Genomic DNA, 27,793 nt, shown 5'->3' with positions numbered 1-27,793 from the left:
CCAACACTGACTATTTCCTAGTCCTATACGGTGCAATAAATGTTATATTGAGATACATATAACTCTATTTACCTGGATTTATAAATCTGAGGTCCTATACCGTATGTAATATATTAATACATGGATATTAATCTATTGATCATCATTCCGATAGTATTGATACTTGACACACAATTTTGTAGCTACTAAATCCAGTTACAGAAAGCTGCGGAAGGCGTAACCGAGACCAGAACGCAACAGTTGATCTCATAAAGCAGGCCTCTCATCCTCTGTCTTCCATTCTGCTCTGGTGGAACGCTGTCAATAGACAGAGCATGACGTCACAGTGGTGGGATTACCCAGAACCCGTCTACAACTCATTTTATTACAGTGGGTATTTACCAAGTGAAGTTAAGGACATGAAACTACTCTTAAAATTACTCTTAGTATTTTAAGCATCCCAACGAACTGTATTTTCCCATCTCATCTCATCATTATTCTCATCTCAACAGCAGTAGGCTTACTCCTTACTCCTTGTACAGAGTTGGGCACTGAGGTATGGATAATTTGAAATTACAGTTAGCCTACACACTTTATTCTCAAACGAAACTCAAAATTTATATTTTCAGTGTGCTACTTAGAAAGTGTCATTTGATTCAAGATGGAAAAATTAAAACATTGATAATAACATTCATGACGTAACATAAATTATGCAAAATGGCGACCTTTCTTGTCCATAGAAACCTTTACTCATTGTAAGACTCGTTGTCCATATTCCTCTAAAGCAGACAAAAGATATTTATTTCAAAAAAATGCACTTTACATACAAAGTAATAATCTTATGTACTCATTATCAATATAAAACAACAACAAAGAATAAAATCAACCTCATGAATACAGTAAGCCAAGTAAATCTTTAGAAAATGGTCTGCATGGGCAAAAAATGCCTGTGCGCAAACCAGAGTTGCATATTATAAGTTTGTTAGAAAGAAAGGAAACACTAATTTTGCTGCATTCAGAATCCTATTTAATATTATTATTACGTACAGAGGATTATTGGATAGCTCAAAAAATAATAAAAAGGTTAATTATTGTAATGATGCATACAGATTCCAAGAACAGTAGTCAGGTTGTCACCACCAGCGAATTTATCAATTAAGGTAGGTATAATTTGTTGTGATGATGTTTTCTGAATTGTCCACTCCCAGCTGTATTAAAAATTCCTTCAATTTCAATTTAAATAAGGATTTTGAGACGTCCTGAAATACTATGTGGTGTGGGAAGTGACGAGCCAAGTTACGGTACAGAACATGTGAAATATAGAAGGAATTTGTTTGTGTAAGGGATCTCTGGAGGGGTATAGCTGTAATACCAGTGTTAACAGCATACCGCGTTTGATGCATATGTGTAATGGGCCCAAGAATGTTCATGTTGGAGAATAAATGTATTAAAATGTTTTTAATGAAGAGCTGTCTTACAGTCATGACCTCACTCTCCTCAAAGAGAATGTTAGTTGAGAAACGAGGATTTTTTTAGAGCTACTTTCAAAATGGCTTTCTGGACAATATAGAGTGGCTGAAGTACCGTCTTGCAAGCACCACCCCATGCAACTATACCAAACTCCAAAAGGGACTGGACATATGCAAAGTATGCCATTCTAATCTCTCTCTTATCCAGTACATCGCTCATCATTCTAAATGCGTATATATATATATATATATTTTCTAAGTCTTTTTTTTATGTATTCAATGTGATCAGACCACCTCATCCTATGGTCGAAAAAAAGGCCAAATACTTGTAGGAAGTGACCATTTCAATACAAGAACACCCACATGTAACACTGAGAAAATCCCCACAGCAGTGAACTTTCAAACTTGATAAATTGTAATCGGTCGTTGGTCTCAATGATATTGGCATAAATTTCGTTTTCGTGGTGTTCATTGTCAATGTATTCTGACCAAGCCATGTTTTTATGTGAAAAAGGTCATTTTGAGCATTTTCCTTAACTTCAACCCAGCTTGGCCCTTTCAAAAATATCAATGCATCATCTGCAAACAAAAATAACCTCCCATGTATATTTACTTTTGATATATTATTTATATAGATTAAAAAGAGGATTGGGCCCAAAGTGCTTCCCTGAGTCACCCCAAAGTCAACCACCACATCTTCACCCCTGACATCCATCAAGGAAACAAACTGAAGGCGATTTGACAGATAACTTCTAAACCATGCCAACGCTGTACCTCGTATTCCAATAAGGTTTAATTTATTCAATAATTTTTTCCTATCAACCGAATCGAAGGCTTTTTTTAGGTCAAGGAATAGAAGCATCATTCGTCGATTTTCATTCATTCCTTCATTTATGGCTTTGCAAATGTCAAATAGAGCATCAGGTATATTTTTATCTTTTCTGAAGCCATACTGACAGTCACATAGAATTCTATTCCTATTAAGATAGAAAATGAGCTGTTCTTTCACTATTTTTTCTAGAATTTTTGAAAAAACGCTTACATGCATGGCACGTGCTACTGCTCGAGTTTCTTGAGTTATTTTCAACTAATTACCTGAGTATACGAGGTTAATTTATGTATTCACATGCTTCATGAGAAATCATGAAAGATAGTCACAATGTGACAGATACGGTAAACACGTGAACAGACCACTTCACATCACTACCTGTATGCAACGAAATGAGGCGTGCGGCGTGCAGCGTCCAGGGAAGTTCTTCCTTGGAAATTGCATAGCTGCTCGCAATGTATGACATGTTGCCTCATATTGTTGCAACTAAGTTATACAGTTGATGCGTCCGGCGTCATCTGAATTGTGGCAGAAAATACATACGCAGCATCATGAGGTAACGATATGTGTATTGACAGTGACGTTCCTACTCTAAACAAGTAGAGTAAGTATAAATATCATTAATAGAGATACTACTAGTGCCACACACCAAACACTCGTTTTATTTGAATTTAGTAAATTTTTATATCTAAAAGGTAGGCTACTAACTGAAAATATTAATTTTTAGCTACGTTGAAAAATGAGTGTGTAAATTATTCATGCTTCACCATGTACCTTATTATCCATATTATTTATAGATATATAATATCTTATACTTCATTGTCCAATCTTAAAGTATTCAATGAGTATTAAATTTATTGTGTATATTTAAAGAGAGAAGGATTCAATATTTATGTTCGATCCAAAATGAAAATATGCTAGTTCTGAGCCAGTTGGTGTTGGGTAATGAATTTTTAAAAACTGTGAATGAATACAGGAATTTTGATAAATAATCTTAATAATTTCCATCATGTTAATTTTTACTATAATTTTAATCATTCAAATGATTCAGATGTCTTATATTTTTATAAGGAACATAGATAAAATAGTCAACACTCTTCCCTGGGTGATATTGATATTATCAATATTAATTATATCATTAAGAGACAGTTGATAGAAAGAGAAATAAATTTAACTTTGTCAAATGAGTTAAACGTGTTGAAATAATGAATGGATTTGAACTATTTCTCAAGCAAAAGGTTGGCCCAGTACCATCCATGGCTGAAATAAACAGAGAATGTGTTTTAGAATATACAGGGTGGGTGAAAAGTCCGAGAACGGCTTAATATCTCATACACAAAGGCTATTTGACGGTGGGTGTGATTGGGGATCCTACTAAAATTGAAAATACTAGGTACTTTACTATAACTTCAAAAATCTGGTCCGCCATCTTGGATCCGCCATATTAAATGCAACTTTATTTTTCAAATAGGAAGGTGGTCATGTGATACCCGATTTCGATACTAAATTTTAAGAAAAAAAGAATGGCGAAAACCGCATATCGATATCTCAAACCGTTTAGAAGATATTCACATTATTAAACAATACTATTCAAAGCAGAAAGGAGAGAGAAAAGTCCAAGAACGGCTTCATATCTCATACACAATAGTTATTTGTACATCTAGAGTGAAAAGTGCTGTTTTTTCTCCCTGAGGGAAAAGTTTGAAGCCCGAGGCGAAGCCGAGGGCAACAATTTTCCTGAGGGAGAAATAGTATATTTCGCACCTAGGGCCGAAAATGAGACTTTTCTGGCTCGAAATCGGTTTTCAAGTCCGAGGCCGTAGGCCGAGGACTAGAAAAGATTGAGAGCCGGAAAAACATTTTTGCCCATGGTGAGAACGTTATTTTTCGCCACACTGAAAAATAAACAATATATATATATATATGAGACTAATAAGTATTCTCATTGTCTACTATAAGCACTTCCCAAAGCAAAAGTGGAAGGTCATAGCTCTAGCAAATCTGAGGTAATCTGAATGAATATCAAGAAATTGTCCAAGTATTTTTATTTTTTATTCTGATTTGTCTAAATAACCTAAAAGATTATGTTCAATTATGTAAGAGGTTGAGTTTATACTTTTTATTCTTCCAAATGACAATAAGATGATATTATTATAGATGTTTTAATTATTGAATGATAAACACAAATAATGAAAAGTTTTTGATCAGCTGGTTTATCACACTTGAAAAAGTTTTTGATCAGCTGGTTTATCGGTTGAAAACCGATTTCGAGCCAGAAAAGTCTCATTTTCGGCCCTAGGTGCGAAATATACTATTAAAAACGTATGTGACCAAACAATGTGTTACAACATAATCTAAAAAGTAAACAGAAACAGCTGGCTTGTAATCACAGTTCTCCTCTGACAGCACTATCTGTCGGCTAAAGTTGTAACAACAATGACAGCCACAACTACAGCTATGATGAAGTTCCCGTTTCAAATTTGATTAGTTAATAAGTAATATTCGTTGGCTGGTATTTTGAATAACATGGATTAAAAGAAAAAAATATAAATTTTTTCTAGTATAGTGATATGGAGTTTGTAATAATAATTTCAGCATACAAACATAAATTTTATATATCGATCAAATGTCTGGTTGAGGTATTGAATTTAGTTGGTTTAATGACTACTCTATATGCTTCCTCATCTGAGCTTAGACCTTCTGACCTATTCCAAATGTACGTTTTTAAAATAGAGATGCTTCCCATGTTATTTAAATGGAGTTACTTTTACTCCCTAGGGAGTTTTTCTGTTTTTTAGTACCGAGAGCGAAAAAGTGACACTTTAGTATCATGTTTCAGGGAGTAAAGTAAGTACTTTTGACAGTAGGTGGAGGAAAAGGTAATTTGATGGTGGGTGTGATCGGGGATCCTACTAAAATTGAAAATACTATTTTACTATGACTTTGAAAATATGGTCCACCATAATTATTGAATGCAACTTTCTTTTAAATAGGAAGGTGGTCATACGATATAAATGATTTCGATAAGAAATTTCAAGAAAAAATGAAGGCGAAAACCGCATATCGATATCTCAAACCGTTCAGAAGATATTCACATTATTAATCAATATCATGCATAATTATCAGAAATGAAATTCAAGTGGTATTGATTAATAATGTGAATATCTTCTGAACGGTTTGAGATATCGATGTGCGGTTTTCACCATTCATTTCTTCTTGAAATTTCGTATCAAAATCATGTATCGCATGACAACATTCCCATTTAAAAAAATAAAGTTGCATTCAATATGGCGGATCAGATTCTTGAAGTCATAGTAAAGTAGTATTTTCAATTTGAGAAGAATCCCCAATCACACCCATCATCAAATAATTACGTTTGTGTACGAGATATGAAGCCGTTCTCGGACTTTTCACCTACTCTGTATGTCAATTTTCCCTCAGTTTTCTCAAAAAAGCTAGGCTACCTCTTTTTCAATTGAATCATTATGAGTTTTAATGTAATTTTCAAATATCAATTTTTTGTTCTTCAATATTTTTTATTTAGAAAGCACAAAACTACGGATGAGAGATAATGAAATAAGTGTGGATCGAACGCAAGCTGAGAGGAGAATAGTGTCGGGAACCGACGCCAATGTTCACGAATTTCCGTGGACGGCGGCGATTGGAGTCAACCACAAGTTCTTCTGCGGCGGTGCACTCATCAGTGACCTGTTTGTACTCACTGCCGCTCACTGCTTTCTCACGTCAGTTATCATTCCAATAATAATTTCCTTATTAAATTATTAATTTGCATTCTAATCAGTGGCCGCATTTACTCTAATGTTGGCTCTGCATTACATTCAAGCCTTGGCCATTATGTTAGTACCGAAGCAATATATTTAACTGTAGTTTGATACACATAAACAAACAGATTAGAACTAAATCTGTCATTTCCATTAATCATTTATTGTGATCACGGCAACGTTATCAAATATTGTTTGTATCTGAAAGTGCATTATCAATTCATCTAGAACAATATGATTATCTATACTAATAATAATACGTACTCTATTATTCCAGTAGTAGGCCCTATCAATGATTATAATAACATAATTTATTATGAAGATAACCTCTGGACTGCTTATATATTTCAAATTTGGGATACGAACCGTTTTGGGTGAATGCCACAGTTCATCCCGAATTTTGAAATTAATTGTTGTTAATAAATAAATGAATGAATGGTAGGCCATTTTAATGTTGATGTTATAATTGATATGACAAATAGAGCCCGTTTTGCATGCTCCTCATAATAAAATTCAGTTTTCATAAATACTTGATTATAATGTAGAAAGGATTTGAAGAAGACAAAGAATTGCATTATTGAGTTGTTCTCTATGTCAACTCATCGACTATTCCTTCTCATCGTCAAAACCTCCCAAGTTAGTCGGATATATCAACTCATCAGTAATAACAGCAGAGTAATAGATAATCAAAAGTACCGTAGTTGAAAGGAATAATACTATATTGTATTATAATACCGTACATCATGAAAGTGTAATCAGTACAAAGAAAAAATTGATAAATATGTTCGAAATTGTTTCTTTATATTCACATTATTCCAGTAGAAGCACCAATTTTCTAATCTAAATTTTCAGTGTTTTATTTAAATGTTGCTGATGTATGGGACTTATTCTATTTTGCAGGCGGAACACGCACATAGAGACAATAGTGGTGCATTTGGGAGATCACGATCTGACTACTGAGAACGAGACACATCATACGCTGAGAGGGGTTTCTAGAATTTTCTTCCATTCCCACTTCCATGCATTTCTGCTTGCCAATGACATAGCTTTGCTTCAACTTGATGAACCAGTGACATTTTCGGTTGCCGTACAACCAGTGTGTCTTCCACGATTCGGTTAGCATCGGTATCTGAAAAAATAACTACTCTACTAAGTTATTGGAGACATTCCAGATACAGTTACTTCAGTTGATAATTCGTTATTTCTCAGATTCATACGCTATAAATACAGAGTGATTATAAAAGAACTTTACAACTTTGAAAGCACATAAATATTTATTGAAATTACTTACAGAAGTGAGAAAGGTGTCATTTTGTTACAAAACACTTCAAGTTCAAGGTGTGGGTGTTATTTCAATTCTATGTGACAGCCGTTGGTAATGCGACATGCATCCCACCGATAAATGATTTCTGTCACATTCGTATCAGAATATCAGGCCTAACTTGTGCAACCACAGCGATCCGAATGTGATGCGTTTTCGGAGGTCATTAAGATTGTCTGGTAGAGGCGGAACATAAACCTCATCCTTAATGAAACCCCACAGGAAGAAATCCATCGGTGTTAAATTCCGGTGAGCGAGGTGGCCATGCAATTGGCCCTGCATGGTGAATCCCGCGAAGATGAAAGCAATTGTCTAGAAAATCCCGAACTTCTCCGTGGGAATGAGCTGGTTCACCGTCGTGCTGAAAGTAAAAGGGCACTTGTTCATCTTGTTCAGCATGACGGTGCATCACCTCATTTCCAAGGTTTGGGATTTTCTACACATTCGCTTTCAACTTCGATGGATTGACCATACAGGGCTTTTATAATCACTCTGTATAAATAAATGTTTATATTTTTCATGAATTAACCAGTACTTCAAGTTAGTATCAATTCAAATTATTCATAAAGAATCATTAAAAATGACATCTCTCTCTCTCTCTCTCTCTATATATATATATATATATATATATATATATATAAAAAGCGAAATGGTACTCACTCACTCACTCGCAGAACTGAAAATCTACCGGAACAAAAACGTTCAAATTTGGTAGGTATGTTCAGTTGGCCCTTTAGAGGCGCACTAAGAACGGATTTGGAAAAATTTCCAAAGATACGCCCAAAATCTGCATTTTCCCAGCATTTTTTAGCGCTTTCTCAGCTTTGTCGAGAACAAATGAACAGAAAATGTTCAAATTTAGTACAGTAGCTCAGCTAGGGTGTACGGTAATAATGTTGTGTTAGAAGGAATTTGCAATAACGTCAAAGATACGCCCAAAATTAGCGTTTTTCCAGCGTTTTTTTGCTTTTTCTCAGATTTATCGAGAACAAATGAACAGAAATTGTTCAAATTTAGTACAGAAGCTAAGCTAGAGTGTAATAATGTTGTGTTAGAAGGAATTTGAAATAACGCCAAAGATACGCCCAAAATTAGCTTTTTTTGCGTTTTCTCAGTTCTTTCATCAAGTAATAGACAGAAAATGTCCAAATTTTAGACAGGGGTTTAGATAGGGTCTAAAAATGTTGTGATGAGGTGACTTTAATATTTCATCAAAGATACGCCCAAAATCAGCGTTTTCTCAGCTTTTCTGCGTTTTCTCAGTACTTTGACTTTCTGATCGAATGAAGCATGCTCAGATGAAAAATGCAGGCGAGCGAAGCGAGCCCGCTGATCTCATTTTTGGACGATCCAGTCGGGGGCCAGGGGGCTAGACGGATATGGCGAGCGAAGCGAGCCTGAAGGCTAGTTGTATATAGAAGCATTGTTAACAGAAGGCGGGTACTAATGATTCATTAAAAATTATTGAATGGCAGTATTAAAAATACAAGATACCCAAAAAAGGCAGAATTTGAAAAACAGTATTAAAATAGTGAGTACGGTATTTTAGTAACTGTAGAATACACACTAGAAATTAATAATGGCATTATCGCTTAAACTAGTCATATAATCGCTTAAACTTAAGATATAAAAAGGGTACGTTACTGGTAATTCTTTGTAATTAAAATTTACTAGATAATAGGTCTCCTACGTGGTTAGTCAATGATTTATAATATCAATATTATATAAACATAATAATTATAAAATATTGAACGACACACGGCTCAATATACATTGTTTTATACTATCGTACGTGTCTAATTTATTATGTAAGTTTCAAATTATGATTTATTCAATAATACTATTTATTCCAGGAGATTCGTTCACAGATGAAAAGGCTACTGTTGTTGGTTGGGGTGTGGCGTCTGTTTCTCTTGGAATTCCCAGCCCAACACTGCAAAAGCTTCAAGTTGAAATAATTGATAACAAAGAGTGCACAGAGCAGATAAAAGAGAAGATAGGAAATGGAATTGTTTGTGCCAGACCACCAGCTCTGGAGGGGACATGCTTCGTAAGTACTGTGCCACAATAATTCTCAAATGAACTTATCTACAAGTTAATTGTTTTATTACCTTAATCTTCTACCAAGGCCCGTATGCAGATACTCGGTTTAAACGGTGAAATGTCAGCTGTTCGTTTAAATCTCGTATGAAACACATTAATAATTGCAACCATATAAATTAGAAGGGCATCTTGAGAGAGTACATGTGATTAAGGATTTGGGTGTCTACATAGACTCTACTCTCACCTTCAGAGATCACTTTAATTACTTACTGCGGTGGCCACTCTTACCCCAGTCGGTACTTGACCTCATCAACTAAGCCTCTCCAGAAGTTTCGGTCACCCGCGTCCTCCTCTTTTAGGCCCATCCTCCTCATATCTTTCCGGACCTGGTCCCACTATCAAGTTTTTGGCCTTCCAGCTGGTCTCCTTCCTAGAGGATTATTCCTCAGTACACTGCTTGTCAGAGCGCTTTCTTCTTTCCTCAGAATGTGTCCCGTCCACCGTAACCTTCTGCTTTTAATCTCACCCACTATGTCTGGTTCATTCAATAATTGGCGTATTTCATAGTTGTGCTTGATTCTGATTGTACTTTTCTCACTTTAATTACATCCTTAATAATTCAAATAAGATGCTAGGCTTTATTATGAGAAATTTTAGACACTTCACAGACATTGATTTAATCAATATGTTGTATCAGGTTTTAGTGAGAAGTAGACTTGAGTATTGTGCAGTTATTTGGAGTCCTTATCAAGAGATATGTATTAGTAGTATCGAATGCCTACAAAATAAATTCCCCAGATTTATGTATTACAAGAAGTATGGACATTATGATGCCCGTATGACTATTCTATGAGGTGTCTGAGATTCAGTTTTAAAATTATTTCATTGAAGAACAGACGAGATTTCATATCATTAATTGTTCTATTTGGAATATTGAATAACCATTTAGACCTTCCGAATATAACCGAACTCTTTAATATATTTGTTCCGTTTAATAGACCTAGATTAAATACGTTTTTTGCTTTAGATAGAATATACACTGTACATCATGCGAAATGCTTCTGACAAAAAACTGTTGGATTGTACAATTCACACGATTCTAGATATATTCGCTGATAATTTGCGCAATTTTATTGAAAAATGTTATGAAGCTCTTAAATTCTAGATGCCTAATCAATTTTTCATATTTTTAAATTCCTTTCCTTTTTCTTGAAGTAGGCTGGCTACCTATTTGTTCAGTTAGCCTATTTTTTGTCTTGTATTATTTTCTATTTATAATATATTTGTTCCAATAAACTATTTAATTGACATTTTTCTTATTTCTTTCTTTTTTATTAATTTAGTTTCTGTTTCTGAAAACAATTGATTTACAATGCGGCTTGTTTTGGCATAAAGCTGTAAGTCTCTATAATATGTTGTATTTTTGCTATTGATGTAAATAAATAAATAAGCAAGTAAACCTGGTTTAGCGTTAAACGTCGTGTTAGCTTATGGCCCTAAGAGCCTGTTCACATGACAGCGATTTACGTTCGGTTGTCGCGCGGTTGACAAACCGAGCGATTGTCAGGTATAGGGAAACACATGGTGCCGTACACATGCATCGCTCGGTTTTAGTAGTCGCCGGCGAGTCGCGGCGGTTGTAGTCTCAGACTACAACCGCTCGGTTGTCGCTCGGTTGCTGGGCGGCTCGATATACTAGTGCAGGCATGAGAGCGTACACATGTCTTCAGTCAACCGAGCGGTTTCGATCAGAGCAGTAATATATGTTTAAGAGTAATATAGTGATTAAGTACATAGATTAAGATATTAAGATTGAGTATATAGATGTTGTACCTAGTAATTATTTATCATAACCGAGCGCAAACCGCTCATGAATCGCTGTCATGTGTACGAGGCTGGCAAACCGAGCGATTTTCCAATCGAGCGACAACCGAACGTAAATCGCTGTCATGTTAACAAGCTCTAAGAGTGCTAAACAGTCAACTTGGGTGAACGAGACGAGATCTTAGTACGGTACCATTTAAACCATATTACTCAACAATAATAATATTGTCAATTCATAAGCAAATTATAACGAACTACGCAACTCCATTTTTAATAAATTTATTCAAACAGCATCTGTACTCAAACCGAGATAGTTAAAGTCTGGGAAGACTGAATTCTGAATTAGCCGACAACTGATAAATCAAATTTATCATAGCTAGGTCTACATTTCCTAAATCTATTGTCTTTCTTGTCTATTTGACTTATAGTCCAGTCAATATAGACATAAAAAGAGGGTGTGCTTGCAATTTATATTGTAGTTCATTAATATCAATGTGAGGACAATGTAGTTGGTGATGATGGTTGAAGCTGAAAATTAGGTGTTTTTCACAAACAAGGAGCATTGTAGTCAGGTGTACCTGAAAATCCATGAGATAGAGCGCTCTACCTGATCTCAGATTGTAGAGCACAAAAATACGCCCAGAGGGATTTTGAATTATACATCTTAATGGTAACAATCGGAAGATATTGTTGATCAAAAACTAAAATTCATCAACATTTATTTTTCTTCAAATAACACTGATTTTTGAAAAATCATAACTCAGTACTCATTAGAGATAGAGAGTTCTGAATGATCTCATTTTATTCAGAATTTTATAAACTGAAAAAAGGCGAGAGCAAATTTTTCTGTCCGATTACTGGATTTGGCGGAAATAGCTGGAAACTGGTAAATGAGCCGAAAATACGATGTTTTTATGCTAGATACTCTGTATCTAGCATAAGGAGAATGCATGAAGAAATTGGTTCTGGACTTCTCTTACGTACCCAAATAATATACTAAGAAATCAGAACTACAATATAAATTGCATGTTTTTATCTATTTTCTGTATAGGGCTACTTGTAATATAATATAAAGAAAATAAAGTCTACATTTTCAAGTCTTGAAAATGGCATAAATGTCCGAAACATGTAGTGATAAAATATTTCAAAAAAAGGGTTCTGAGATTTTTATTTTCTTTATATTAAATTGCATGTACCGTATATAGTGACTGGACTATTAAAGCAATAGCCAGCGTAATGTCTAACTATATGATTAACTTTTCTCAATAAGATTTTTGATCTCGGTAAAATGGCGTCTGTTTTTGTTGAGACACTCCTGTAGACGTTGTGAGAAGTTGGCAGTGTGCCGAGCAAGAGATAATCTGCCTTGGAGGGAAACTTGGTGGTTAAGATTAGGGTTTTCTGTTTGTAATTGCGGTTTATAAAGAAATAGCGAATGAGGCATTTGGAGAGGCATTATTAAAAACTTCATTATTGGTCCTTACTTTTTCAAGAAAACATCACTGTCAATTCAGATTGTTATCTAACAGTGCTGCGTGATTTTTCTGTCACAATCGATATGACAACCCCTCAATACTGAATGGTTCCAACGTGTCATACATCCTTAGAAACTATGGAATTTGTAAGACATACCTTGACACCCCTGGACACCTCAACTCGTTGCGTAGAAATATGGAGTGAAATCAGGACCTCCTAGGTAGTATATAGCAAGTCCTGGTGGAATCTTCGGTTACCGGACCTGTCACCTTTTTTATAGGCTAGCTAAAGGCACATGTATACATAAAAATCACGTACACTCCAAGCCCTGCACTTTGATATAATAACACAACAAATCCAAGTGATACCACATGGAACGCTTCACAGAAATAAGGAAAAGTTACAATGTCTATAGAAGTGTAAGGATAAACACATACGACATTCAAAAGATGTTATTTTTCGTACGTGAAGAGCTTCACTGTAATGTTTTCGTCCCCAATTATCAAAATGGCAAAGTCTAAGGTATATAGCCTACTTAAAAATAATAAATTGAGTACCTATCGTTCAAAAATTTTTATGTAGCAGGTATTTTAAATTCTCCATACTTCATTGCCTAACCCTGTACAAAATACTATCATTGAAGAATCTACTTCATTCAAACCCATTCTTTAGAGATTGACAATAATAAATTGACATGGAGAACTATGTCATAGGTATATATTTTAGAGATCTCTAGAAGAAATAGCTGTGATGATATCCTTTCACTTCAAATGATTCGACGAATGGCTAACTGCGGTGGTCTAAAATGTTCGACGTCTATTTGAAATTGATGGTTTTTTTAAATATTCGTGTTTTGAAATATTTAAAAATAATAATCGAATATTAAGAAAACACCCTCCACTTCTAATCATTAAGCTTCATTTCTGCAAACAACATTAAACAGTAATTGCATATTGAAAAGCATTATGTCATCTTGCATTGCTCATTAGAGGATGACAGAGCAGCTCTACTTCAAATAACTGGATAGTGATGATTGAAATTGGATTTGAAATTAAATATATATCCACATCATACAAAGAATATTCCAAAAAGAATTCTATTAAAATCTTTCTCTTGCTGTTTTGTAAATTATTTTAATAAATAATGATATATCATTTGATACAAGTCCAACTCACGATTGAAACAACTAATAAAAAATAAAGGCCTTATTTACTAATAATGTTCAATTAATTTACTCGATTTTTCATCATGCTTTACACAAGGGTATACCTAGAACGAAACTAGCCTTGCATATTGATTGTCTGAATACTTCACTTACATGCTGATGCCATTTCACAGTAGGCCTACTTGCTCACTGATCGAGTTCATACTTTATACTGACTTATTTTAGTTGAATAGTCAATAGTTCGATTAAACAAATAGTAATTGAAAATAAGTTAATCAACTCTAAATACCTAGGTTATTTGAGTTCAGTGTTGATACTATCATGGCTCAGTGCAGCCTACATGCTACCCGTTGCAAACTTGATAACTTAATCTCTTGCAACTTGTGGAATATTACTTTTCGCCACACTGCACAGAAAGCAGCTGTTTTCCAGTCCCTACGTAGATCTGAAAGACCTTGTTTGCAGACGACGTCAGAAAAGGGTTTCTTTTCCGGTCTAGGCCAGAAAGTTGTCTCTTTCCGGCCGCTTATGGCTGGAAACAACGCGCTAATTATTATTAATAAGTCATCCGCTAGATCGGGCGAGTGTCCACTTTCATAATAAGCTGAAGTCGCCATGATTTTAGTTCCAGTTTCGAATCAAACTAATTCGCTTCGCAACCGGTTTTATTCAATTATTTATTGTTGATTAGTGCATTCCGAATTTTCAAAAATGCTTGAAGATGACTGTGGTATTCCAAGTGAAATTTTAAAAGAATCTGAAATCCTGACTGCAAATCTTCTACCACTAAAATCAAGAGATAGGTACGATAGCTTAACGAGTATTCTTTATTTTGTATTCTTTATTTATTTTGTCAGCAATACCTGTAGTGTGGCGAAAAATATCGTTCGCACCACGGGCAAAAATGTTTTTCCAGCTCTCAATCTTTTCTAGTCCTCGGCCTACGGCCTCGGACTTGAAAACCGATTTCGAGCTGGAAAAATCTCATTTTCTGCTCTAGGTGCGAAATATACTAATTCACAATAGTAAACTAGTTGCGATGCCTTCTAGAAGAATGATGTTGTTTGCAGGGAGACAGTGGAGGGCCATTAACAGTGGAGGATGTGGAGAATGTGAGCACTCTGGTGGGAATCGTGAGCTTCGGGGTGACGGGCTGTGCGGTCATCCCTGCCTTTCCCGACCTCTACACTCGCATCTCTGAATACGTCAACTGGATCGATGTCAACACTATGTAGACAACAGTAGAGCTCATGTTTGCTCCACCATTTCCTATACATTTGTGATAATTATATAAACGCAAGTATTTCATAGATTTTTCAACGCTAATATAGAACCCGATTGCGATTAATTAGTAAGACGTCTTTAATTATATGTTTCGTGAGGTTGTGATTTATTCATATTCATTTTTAAATTGTAAAAATTACTTATTCATTATTTGTTGTATTTTTAAATATTCGCATTATATTATGTTATTCCTAAAACAATAAAAAAGTTAATAAACCAGATGTTCCAATCTCTATTTTATCACCGAAATACTTGAATTTCAAAGATGCGTATCATATACATTATTTTCAACTTCTGTCATAAACCAAAGCTGCTTTGGTTTACGAGAGATATTAAATCCATCACATAAGTATCAATTTTTGTTCCACTTATTTTCAAGTTGCACTCTCTGGCACATAGCACTACTGAAGAACCGAACTACTTTCTTCTCTCCAAGAAGCGACTATTCTATTTTATTTTATAAGTAAACCCATCAAGTAACATGGAGATATCATAGAGATTACATCTCTATGAGTGTATCTATTAATGTTCTCAGAGGCTGTTATTAAAGATAATAAACAAGGTTGAAGGTTGAGGTCCTATAGTTCAGCAACTAGCTAACATTATGAAAATTCATAGCTCAAACAAAATTATGAAATACTCTATAATTTTCAGAAATAGGTGCAGTGTTTTGCTGAGTGAAACTAGGTCGCGCCAAAAGTAAAGTTTCAGTCAGCTTATTAATATGAAATTGTAATTTATATAAATGTAATAGAATAGTTTGCAAGGTGAGGCGACTGCTAGTCTAACGGAAAATGTAATATCCCACTTCATTCCAAGCCCCATGGTAAGTTTTGTTAACAAGTAATAATTTACTATCATTTATAATTTTACACGAGCATTATAAATAAAAAAATTAGGATAGAGATATGGATTAAAATGAAATGAGTTTTTCACAGTTTTAATGTACTCACTCAGAAAATTACACACAACACTATTATTTGATCAATATAATGCTATAAAAATTACTTTTACATACAAAATTAATTATTAAGAATCGTAATTAATAAATCACAATGAGATTTGTTGATTGCTTTGGAAGGTTGTTCTACTGATATTGTTCATCGGTCGTAATGTAGCCTACAAACCTAGAAAAATAAGGAATAAGATTAATAGATGATAGTATTTTTCATAAATTTTGTAGAACAAAGTACCTGTATTATAAAACGTGGATATATAACTGAATTAAATCAATATGTATCATTTAAACCCCGTGGAATGACGCCATTGCATTGCAGTCAGTTTCTCATGGCACAGTTCCTTTAGATGACGTTATTTTACGGTGTTAAATGTGACTGCAGTTTTGTACCGCTGGCCGTCCAAGTACTAAAAAATCAACGTTATAAGCGACTTCTCTATTGAATTTCCAATTGCAATGGATCCAAAATAATTAGCAAGAAAAGAACTATCAGTAGACTAAACTTTCAGATTTAAATCCAGTACCATGAAGCATGGTTGTATGAAGCTTATACACAGCTATCTCTGGTAGGGTTCTATGCCCAACGAGCTGGAAACGCTGTAATTCTAGGTATTGGCACAGGTGAAAGATAGCATAGCTTATCTAGCCCATGCAAAGATAGCATATCATAGATATCGATAGGATATCAATATAATATATTATGGTATTGGTTGACCTGTCAGCTAGCTAACGTACGGTATACAATTACAGAACAAGTTTAAAATTTTCCCAATTTCATTTTTCAATCAACAAAAAGTGCATTTCAATAAACATTTTCTCATCAACAAATTTTCTAATTGTCTCTCTCATTTCCACAAAATTATTTTTATTCTTTACTCCATTATTTATTTCTCTAATTTTAATGATCTATCACTCTACGGTCAAAATTGAAGTATTAAGATCTATCCCTCTACAGTAAAAATTGAAGTACCTATAACTACTTGTATCACTTCTACTCACACTATAACTAATTGATCAAAGCAGAAGACGCCATCTGATTGACTCCACAGCAACCATCACCTCTATACACTCTGTAGTATCCCTGAAATACAACAATCACATTATTTGAAAAATATATTGCAATAAATGAGAGCAAAATAGATTATAGGTATCGCAAAAAACATAAAAAGCATCTTTCAGTATAAATTGTCCACATTTCAGCAGAAAGATCTCATCTTCGATGGCGCTACAACCCAAATCGAGTCCGGGCCTCCTCATTTGCAAAAACATATCAATCAATCAATCATATTTATTCATCAAATGTACAAGTACATTGGATATTGTCACATACACATGTTGTCACATAAAACAGAGAAAATTGAAAGAACAAAACACACAAATACAGTCAATGTCAAAATAGCATAAAATTACTCCTGAACAAATTCCTGAAAGGAGTACAAAGACGTTCCCACCAAATAGTCCTTCAGATGAGCTTTGAAACATCTTATATTTTCTATAGACTTCAAATTACTAGGCAGCATGCTAAAGTATCTATCACCCATATAAGTTGTCCTCTTTTTAAAGATTTCCAAGTTATGTCTTTGAACAGTTTTTCCTGATCGAGTGTTATGACAATGTGATTTACTATTTCTTAGTTCACAATCAGTAGATTTTCTATAGTACATTATAACATCATTAATATATTGCCCATAAATTGTTAATATGCCTAGCTGGGGGAAAATATGTTTAACAGAGTCATTCCTTTTGATTTTCATAATAATTCTTAGTGCTCGTTTTTGTTGAATTAGTATTTTATCGAGATTTCCCTTGGAAGTGCTGCCGTAGATACATAGACCGTAAGCTATATTCGAATGTATTAATGCATGGTAAATGGCTACTAAAGCGTTGAGACCGCACACATTGGACAATCGCCTAAGAGCATACAGGCCTGGGGATATTTTTTTAACCACATGACAGACGTGATTGTTCCATGACAGGTGTTCATCTATCACTAATCCCAGGAATTTTGTGGTATTCTTTTGCCCTAAACTTTTACCTTGAAATTTTATATTTGGACATTCCTGCTCTGGTTTGTTGAGAACGGGACCACTACCGATTTTTTGGGATTCAGGAGAAGATTTCGGCCATTAAGAAAATTATTGATGGCTGTTAGACCATTGGCTGATGTTTGCTCCACCTCCTGTACTGACTTACCCGAAAAAATAATATTAGCGTCATCCGCATACCGGTATAGGCAAACAGTTGCTTGTTTATATGGATAACCTTAGGTAAACCGTTAATGTGGCAGAGAAATAATAAAGGACCTAAAATTGAACCTTGCGGAACGCCGTATTAAAGACTTTTCAGATCAATATCTCATTGATCGATATCTTATTTTATAGTTCACTGAGGGAGTCTCATCTATACTCTATTTCAACATATTGTTGAATCCCCTTCAAGTAGGATGCAAACCACGATAGCTCTTTCCCCAGCACTCCCATGCCCTTGAGTGACTCTAGCAAAGCATCATGATTAACAAATATCTCATTGATCGATATCTTATTTTATAGCTCACTGAGGGAGTCTCATCTATACTCTATTTCAACATATTGTTGAATCCCCTTCAAGTAGGATGCAAACCACGATAGCTCTTTCCCCAGCACTCCCATGCCCTTGAGTGACTCTAGCAAAGCATCATGATTAACACTATCAAAAGCACGTGTGAGATCCAGGAATGTACCCATCACCTTATCGCCCTTATCTATCCCATTTATAACTGAGCCAATGAAATCCACTCCCGCTGTGATTGTCGATTTATTTGACCGGAACCCATGCTGTTCTCTGTCCAGCATGTTGTTGGTTTCTAAATACCTCACAAACTGATCATACACCACCCGTTCCAATATTTTTGAAAATACTGATAGTACTGAAATTGGTCTAAAACACTCAGGATCTCTGGCATTGCCTTTTTTTAAATATTGGAATGAATCTGGCTATTTTTAGAGAATTAGGGAAGTGACCAGATATAAGAGAAGAATTTATTATATGAGTCAATGGCTCAATTATTGTTGGTAAAACATTTTTTATAACTGCCATTGGAATATCATCTGGCCCAGAAGAGAATTTACTTTCAAATGTCATAATATCTTTTGTCAATTCATATGGCAAAACTTGTGTGAACTTGAATCTCAAGGGGAAATAGCTATTATTTTTCAAATCATTATTATTAAACAGAGGTCTAGAGCAGTTTGGAATATTAGCAACTACAAGGTTTTCAACTGCCTCTGTGAAAAAATTATTGAAAACATTACACATTTTGTAAGGATGTGTAACAAGATGTCCATCATCCATAATGCTGCCAATATTGGAACATTTAGATGTGTTTTTACCAATCTCAGCATTTACCAGACTCCAAGTTACTTTGCTTTTATTACTCGCTTCCGTGATTTTATTATCAAAAAACCGCTGCTTATCCGCCTCAATGAGGTGTTCCAAAGCATTTTTCTTATTTTTAATTTGAACTTTTAAATCCTCTCCCTTACTATTTCTAAATTCTCTCTAAAGTTGAACTAGCTCATCTCTTCTTTTAACAACCTCACTGCATGACACTCCCTTGTTAAGACCAACTTTTTCGTCCCTAAAGCTTGCAGGAAAATTAATATTAAAATAGTATTTGAAGATTGAAATGAAAGCGTCATATTTCTCATCTACTACAGATTGATAAACTTTTATCCAATTAATCTGGAGCAAATCTTTGAAAAGCATTTTCAAATTACCATCATCAAACTTACGGCTAAGTTTTCTTATAGTTTTATTTTTCTGTCTTTTAATATTAAAAATTTCAAACAGCTGAGCGTCATGGTCAGAACTGTGGGTGATAACACCAGATACTTTTACATTATTCTTATTTATATTGGTCATAAATATTGTCTATTGCAGTTTTTTACTTTCCTTGCCCTATAACCATAGGTAAGGAAAGTATTGCTTTCCGAAAAAAATTAAGGTACCTCAATTTCTATACGTTTCAAGGTCCCCTGTGTCCAAAAAAGTGGTTTTTGGGTATTGGTCTGTATGTGTGTTTGTGTGTGTGTATGAGTGTCTGTGTACACGATATCTCATCTCCCAATTAACGGAATGACTTGAAATTTGGAACTGAAGGTCCTTCCCTTATGAGGATCCGATACGAACAATTTCGATCAAATGCAATTCAAGATGGCGGCTGAAATGGCGAAAATGTTGTCAAAAACAGGGTTTTTCGAGATTTTCCCAAAAACGGCTCCAACGATTTGGATCAAATTTATACCAAAAATAGTAATTGATAAGCTCTATCAACTGCCACAAGTCTCATATCTGTAAAAATTTCAGGAGCTCCGCACCATCTATGCAAAGTTCGATTTTAGATTCCCAATTATCAGGCTTCAGATAAAATTTATACAAAAAATTTTGAGTGGAAAAGATTGAGCATGAAAATCTCAATTAATGTTCAGTAACATTTTCACCTAAAATTGAAAATAAGCACGAAATTCGATAAAATGTGATTATTTCAATTGCAAACTGTTGACAACTGTTGATTCTATTAAATGATTCACTATGAAGAGATGGCAGACCTCGTATGTCTCCAGCGTTATTTTCCTGTCACCAGCTGGCTCAGATCTTTGTTTATAAGTAGACTTGAGATGCGCGTGCACACTAGCGTCAGGTGATCAATTTTCATAACGGCAAGGAAAGTTGTGTGAGTGCGCCACACCAGATTTTTCCAAAACATACTGGGTTTCATTCATCAATAATAATTCTAAAATTATTAAAGGGATCCATCCATACTTTGAAAACAAAAGATTGTGGCTGGGAGCATGAAATCTGATTGATTTCTATTTCTATTATCTGAGTAAGTGATGATCAAGAAAATGTCTAAGCACAAAGAATATTTAGGCTAAAGGGCGTAGAATATAATATTTTTAACCATTTGCTCACCAATAATTGAACTCAAGATATAATTTGATCATAATATTTGGATGTTCATAGCATTTTAATGGGTTATGCATACTGGAACTTCATATGAGGCCATGAATGTTACTATGCAAGAACAAAAACAATTATTATTATTACTGTAGTTCATGCAAAATATGATGTTTGTTTTTTACCTGCTCTCCCCATTTGGGACCCCAACTGTTCTTTATTGTCCAGAATGGCATTGTCTTATTAAACAAGGGATAACCTGTAAATTGAATGAAAAAAATGATGAAAAATTGTAAAAAAAATCAGCACTTACCTTCTCACCCCATCTCTTTCCCCAGCTATTCTTAATTATCCAGTAAGGCTTTTCCTTGTGAGTAAATCGGGTCCCTACAGACAATAAACCTCAGTCATATCCAGTTCTAGCAACAAAAACAGTGACAAAACTAACAATATACTAGTGATCCAATGTTCTTCTAATTCAACAACAGGTTTTTTGCAACTCAATAAGTTAGTTACTATCCGAAATAAAATTTCAGTTTCTCTAAATCAGATTTAATAGTGATTCTTTTCAAAAAGTGAGTGATTTCAAGGTTAGGCTAGAATACAGTAAACAATATATAGTCATATAACTATACAACCATTATGGTTATATATGTATAGTTACTATAACCTAGATAAAAAGATCATTACCAGCAAGCTGTGTGATTTTAACACAATGGTCTTATATCAAATATCAATTCTGAGGATAGAATGCCTCAGGAGACTGCTCACTTCAATAATTATGTGATTCAATGATTTCAATCCCTTTAATTAACTTGAATATTTCTAAAATAATTTACATTAGCATAATTTGAAATCTTCAATCAATAGAAATTATTATTATTATCAACGCAATCATAAATTCATTAATTAAAATCGCAAAGATCAATAATTTAATTCTGATGGAATTCCATTTTTCCAAGTAACACTTATATTTTTGGATATAATGTATCCGCATTTGCTCAGTTAAAAATATTATATAATAAAACAAACATTCCCTTGGCGGGATTCGAACCTAGGACCAGACACAGCGATAGCAGTCTGAGGTTGCAACAGCTAGACCACCCGGCTCAGCTGAGTCCATATAAATCAAAATAGATCAAATTTTGACTAACTTAAAAATTGACAAATCGATTATTTTCTTACTGTGAACTCCAAATCCAACAATCAGTACTCCGTGGTCGAGAGAACCTGGGTTACACAGGAATTTCCAAGGATGCGAGACACCTCCCCTGTAGAACTGAAATACAAAAGGTAACAATAAATAGAAACTACTCAACGAAATAAATAAACTGCTGGATAAAAACTTCACACGAAAGTGAAATATTTTTTTCAAGTAATGTGCTACTCGCACGTCTCAAATTTTAATATTATGTTCCCCAAACTGTCGCAAAAGTTTATAAATATACAAGGGTCAAAGTGAGCCTTAAAAATTTGCCTAATATACGGTACCTAATAATACAATATTTAAATAATGTAGACAGTCACGGTCTCAAAACTTGATGCCTGGACCCTTTTACCCCTTCAACAGCATAAAGACGCTACTATGCATAGTAATAGCATTTGATCAATCAGCTGATTTGTATCCACTGTTTGAGTCAACCAGCCTACAAGCCCTTATTTTATAATAATTAGGAATACAACAGTCAAGCAAATGACTGTTATTTATTAAAAACTTATTTCAAATTCTGCCTGCCCCCGCACCGAAAATATAGGGATCTTATTAGATACATAAATTGGAAATATAAAAACCTAGCCTCAAAAAATTTTGCTCAAAGCTTTTCGCTGTGATCACAGCTGTAATGACAAAACATGTAAGTCGACTGTGCAAACTCGTTCAACCGTTAGTGGCCAGCCGAAAAGGGGTGGAATAAGCTCACAAATAAGATTTAAATGCGGAGTTTATGGCTACGGTATACTACCAAATTTTGCATCAAGCTCTAATAAAATTAGACTTTCAAAAATATTCTAATGAGCCAGAAGATTCCTAGTAGTCCGAGCGCAAATGTCATGAAAATGTCACTCCGTGAAATCGTCAGTAATTCTATTAATGTTGAGGATATCGGATCAATTCAGCCATCTGGGGGTTCCAAAATAACCATACTACAATATTCATCTCTCACAATAACTGAATAGCAAGCGATATAAAAATGTCTGTAAATAATGACCGTCATCTTGAATTTTTGAATGTTGTCTAATATTTTCGTTGTTTCCATCATCAATATTCTTATTCGGTTTGTTGTAACAAAGAGATTGAGGCCATTTGCGAGTCTCTATCTTGAATTAGTCATGAAAATTCGATTTTATAGTTCTAGCTTGTTACCTCAAGCGTATGGAAAACGCACCAGAAATCATGCAGGGCTTTCTTTGGAGGGCTCTGGAGAACACATTTGTTGACGTACAGCGCATGAAGATATATCGTTCTGAAGCTGAAGAAACTATCTAAATGTCATCGATTTGAGATTTATCTGTATTCAATGCACAAACAAAATTATAATGGAAATAATTTTGAAAAAATTTAGAAAAAAAATTTTTGGGGGCTTTTGAAGGTTATACTAATAAAATATGCGTTTTGGAAGGAACGTTTATATAGAACAAAATTTGTAGAGGGAGATTTTAAAAATATTTTCATTCAAAAAACGGTTGAATATCTAGAACGGTTATTGAAATACAAGCGATACAGCGAACCCCTAAATATTTTTGCGGCCATCTTGTTTCCGAGGTGTTTGCCTGTGATTTCGACTTATCACCATCACTATTATGCTAGACCTAACGAAGAAATTGAGACTTCTTCCACGGCTGTTACCCGAAAATGACCCCGGAATGACATTTGCGCTCGGACTAAGCATCATTTTAGAAGAAAATGAAGAAATACAGAGTATCCCACGACAGGTGAAACAGCCGAAGACCATACATTCAACATGAAGTTTTCAACAAAAAATGTGCAGATAAAGCATGAACTTAATCTATGGGCGGAAGCGGAATATGGAAAAAGAAAAGTTCTGACAGCTGATATTTCGACAAATTTATTTCATTAACTAATAAATTGTCGGAAACAATCGTCAAACTAGAAACAAGGTCAGTGACAATTTCACAGCTAGCGGCAGGGCTCGGGAACACCAATAAGGGTATTCAGGAGTCCCTAAAAAATATAAATAAGGCGGTAGACACTATGAAACAAAGTGAAAGTAGGCCTACGTTAAGCTATGCTGATATGGTGCAGTTGCCAGGAAAATCGAAGGACAATAAAGTTGCAGGGAACAATGTTAGAAAACTACAACTGCATAAATTTGTATTAATTTGATGATAACCTCGACACATATAATATATAGTGAGGAATCATTTTGTAAACCTTGAATATTGTTATATTATTGAAAATGTATGAAAAATAATATGTAATGTTCCTGAATTTATGAATAAACTCCTCTGGATGTGTCGTCCAACATCCAGAGAAATTATTATTATTATTAGTTGTGAGCTAGTTGTTGACTTACCTGCATGGCATTGGCATTGATTCCAATAGCAATGGGTCCGTGCTTGACGAGCCACATGGCCATTTCGGTCTCGTTGGTGGTGATGTTGACTGCGCCTGAGATTGACACCTTCACCTCTGAGCTGTTGAACTTGCACTTCTCGTGCGCCGCGTCGTACGGGTAGTCGCTCTCACTCTCCAGGCCGCCAATGCTTTCGATTGCCTCGTATGCGTTCGATGGCAGTCCGCCGTTGCACGCCGAGTCAATTGTGTCGCAGTCAAGAAGTTCTAAAACACAAAAGTCCATTCAACATATCAAACATATGATTTGGGAATGAAAAGTCAGGGAATGATTAAAATAGTAGTTCTGTGAACAGTGTCAGTAGACATCGCGCAGTTATAAACCACAGCCTACTCTTAGGCCCGCCGCAAAGTAGACCCACGCTAATCCACGAAAAGCAACCCACGCCGTGATATGTTTTGTAAACCAATGCTAGGCTTCTCCAGACATCTCTGTAATCCTATTATATTAAGCGAGCAATTTCTGTATATACTTTTATATTTATCTGGTTATTTATGTCCAACGGATCTCGAAAACGGCTCTAACGATTCTCACGAAATTTGGAACAGAGTAGGTTTATTTATTTATTTATTTATTTGAAAATTTACATATTTGAGGGCACCAGGAACTGAATACCATTATTTCCCTCATAACACACATTGAGCATACAATTTGAAAAAAACAATACATCAAAATGAAAATAGAATAACTTAACTAATATACTATTGAGTTTTAGAAAAAAACAAAATACAAAAAAAAAACAGAAAACCTTGCAAATATGAAAGTTATAGTATAGCAGATAAAAGAAGAAGAACTAAGTATGTAACTAATACTGAAGAATTCAGTATTAGAAAAGAAAAAAGAATTATGGAAACTTTGCAAATATGAAACTTATATATAAAAACACTAATATATTATGTAATACATAGGAAAGAAAAAAAGAAAAAATGAATAAATAAGACAAAACTCAACAAACATAAAACTTTTTCAAGTCCCGCTTGAACACACTGTCTGAATCAAAAAAATATAATGCATTATTAAGCCTATTGTATAATCGAAGAGACCTAAACAGGGGAGCATTGTAACCACTGACCGTTCTACATCTGATAATAACAAAGGTGGGATGATCTCTGGAATTGAACGCAGGAACATGGAACCTGATCAATGAGAGCAGCGAAGGAGAAGAAAATCGACCACTTAACAGACCATGCACGAAAATCAATGAGTCTCTCTCCCGTCTTAATCTCAATGATACAAAGTGAAAGGTACCTCACAAACGGTCTGTAGGAAAACCCAAAGGATAGGATTGGCCGAAGCGCTTGTAATAGAGAAACCTCAAAAACTTATTCTGAACTACCTCAAGACCATGAGTACACAAATCAGTATAAGGGTTCCAAATCACAGAGCAATATTCCAACACACTCCGGACCAATGACACATAAACAGTACATATTGCATCAAGGTTATTGAAGTTAGCTGTATTCCTCATAAAAAAACCTAGCATTTTATTGGCTCTAGCTATGTTGTAGTCTATGTGCACTGAGAACATGAGACAGCTATCAACGATTACGCCCAAATCCTTACATGTATCGACTCTTTCCAGATTCATACCATGTACTTCATAAGAAAAGTTCACCTTCAAAGTTTTTCTAGAGAATGAGATACACTTACACTTCCTAACATTCAAGTCAAGTCCATTGATAGAAGACCATCTAGCCAATCTGACAAGATCTTGCTGCAACAAATTACAATCATTGGAGTTAGTAATCTCCATGTAGAGCTTTACATAATCAGCAAAGATCAAACATTTAGCTTTCTTCAACTGGAGAGGCAGTTCATTGATCAATAGAAGGAATAAAAGAGGACCGAGTACACTCCCCTGTGGAACTCCTGAAGTGCTGAAAAAGGGAGTTGATCTAGAACACCTGACCATATCATAATTGGTACGATGGAACAAGTAACTTCTGAAAAGATTCACAAGTTGCCCACAAAAACCCAAATCATCAAGTCTCCTCAACAGTGCTCCCTGATCAACACGATCAAATGCTTTTGCATAGTCTGTGTACTGTGTCTGTGTCTGTTTCAATGGGTCAACCAACACATCTCTGCAACCTTTCACTATGAATGCAGGAACCTCATCCTCACCAGGAGTAGTGAGTGGCTTCATTCTATTAATTGCCCTCCTTATGCTCTCAACAGAAACTGATGAAATAGCTAATGAACTGGAAGCCAAATCCCTTCTAATTCCATTTTCCTCACTAATCTGATTCACGTTATCACTAAAGGTGCAAGTAATTGGAGTATAAACCGACTTGAAGTACTCAGCAAAACCATCCGGCAATTCAGATCCCACAAAGGCCCTATCACCGAGCTCCATCCTCTGACAGATCCCCTTAGCCTCACGCTTACTATTCACAAACTTCCAGAACTCCTTCGACTCACCCTTGATATTTCTCTGTACCCTAGTCATATACTCATCATGAGAACGGGATATAAGATTCTTCAGCTCTCTTCTAATATCGTTGAACCGATTTCTATGATAGGCCGAAAAATTTTTCTTCCGTGCGAGTTTGTTTTTCCTCTTAATCATCTGTATGATATTCCGATTAAACCAAGGAGGATACTTTGAGTTAATTGCATTGACACGTTTTTTTGGGATCGTGAGATCAAAACATGAATATATGATTGAATAAAAAAGATCTACCGCTGAATCAACATCTTTAATACTATAAAGAACCTGCCAATTATAATATCTAAGGATATTGTAAAGAGAAAGATAGTCCGCTCTCCTGAAATCATACTTCAACTCCCCATCAGATTGATGCTGATGACTCCCCCGACTCAACTGGACACCCGTCAGCAATTCCATGCTCAGAGCAGGGTTATGTTCAACATCTTCATGGACCAAAGGCAAAGACTAATGTTTGAGCCCTTCAATCTGCATACTAGACATTACCAAATCAAGTGTACGGCCATTGGCCTTTTTAACATTATTATAAGATTGAAGATCAAAAAATCCTGAGAAATTGTTTAACTTTTTTGCACACATAGTACCATTCATTAAATCAAAATCCTTGTCAGTTATTTCAGGTAAGTTGAAATCACCAGCTATGAACAATTTATCTTTAATTATATGAGAGTATGATTCGATATGAT

The 27,793-nt window shown here is 34.9% G+C and overlaps 2 protein-coding genes across 10 annotated transcripts in view; one reads left to right on the top strand and one right to left on the bottom strand.

The window, feature by feature from the left end:
• Positions 1-15,391, top strand: part of LOC111048009 (chymotrypsin BII) — a 62,007-nt gene extending 46,616 nt beyond the window's left edge. For all 4 annotated transcript variants that reach the window (XM_039427322.1, XM_039427323.1, XM_039427325.1 and 1 more), the window contains 5 exons: positions 196-369; positions 5,822-6,020; positions 6,960-7,174; positions 9,234-9,430; positions 14,959-15,391. In XM_039427322.1, coding sequence (XP_039283256.1) covers positions 196-369; positions 5,822-6,020; positions 6,960-7,174; positions 9,234-9,430; positions 14,959-15,123 — 950 coding nt within the window. In that variant the 3' untranslated portion in view covers positions 15,124-15,391. The remainder of the gene's footprint in view (positions 1-195; positions 370-5,821; positions 6,021-6,959; positions 7,175-9,233; positions 9,431-14,958) is intronic.
• A 705-nt stretch (positions 15,392-16,096) lies between these two features.
• The window catches only part of LOC111053560 (cathepsin L), a 39,455-nt gene continuing 27,758 nt past the window's right edge, over positions 16,097-27,793 (bottom strand). For 3 of the 6 annotated variants that reach the window (XM_022340468.2, XM_039427326.1, XM_039427329.1), the window contains 5 exons: positions 24,599-24,864; positions 22,251-22,344; positions 21,379-21,452; positions 17,130-17,211; positions 16,097-16,299 (listed from right to left, as the gene is read on the bottom strand). In XM_022340468.2, coding sequence (XP_022196160.1) covers positions 17,137-17,211; positions 21,379-21,452; positions 22,251-22,344; positions 24,599-24,864 — 509 coding nt within the window. In that variant the 3' untranslated portion in view covers positions 16,097-16,299; positions 17,130-17,136. Of the gene's footprint in view, positions 16,300-17,129; positions 17,212-21,250; positions 21,325-21,378; positions 21,453-22,250; positions 22,345-24,598; positions 24,865-27,793 lie in introns of all 6 variants that reach the window. The other 3 variants (XM_022340469.2, XM_039427328.1, XM_039427327.1) reach the window with 1 other exon arrangement.

The sequence above is a fragment of the Nilaparvata lugens genome, chromosome 4 (genome assembly GCF_014356525.2).
Source record: "Nilaparvata lugens isolate BPH chromosome 4, ASM1435652v1, whole genome shotgun sequence".
Lineage (NCBI taxonomy): Eukaryota > Metazoa > Arthropoda > Insecta > Hemiptera > Delphacidae > Nilaparvata > Nilaparvata lugens.
This window is presented reverse-complemented; position numbering and strand designations above follow the sequence as displayed.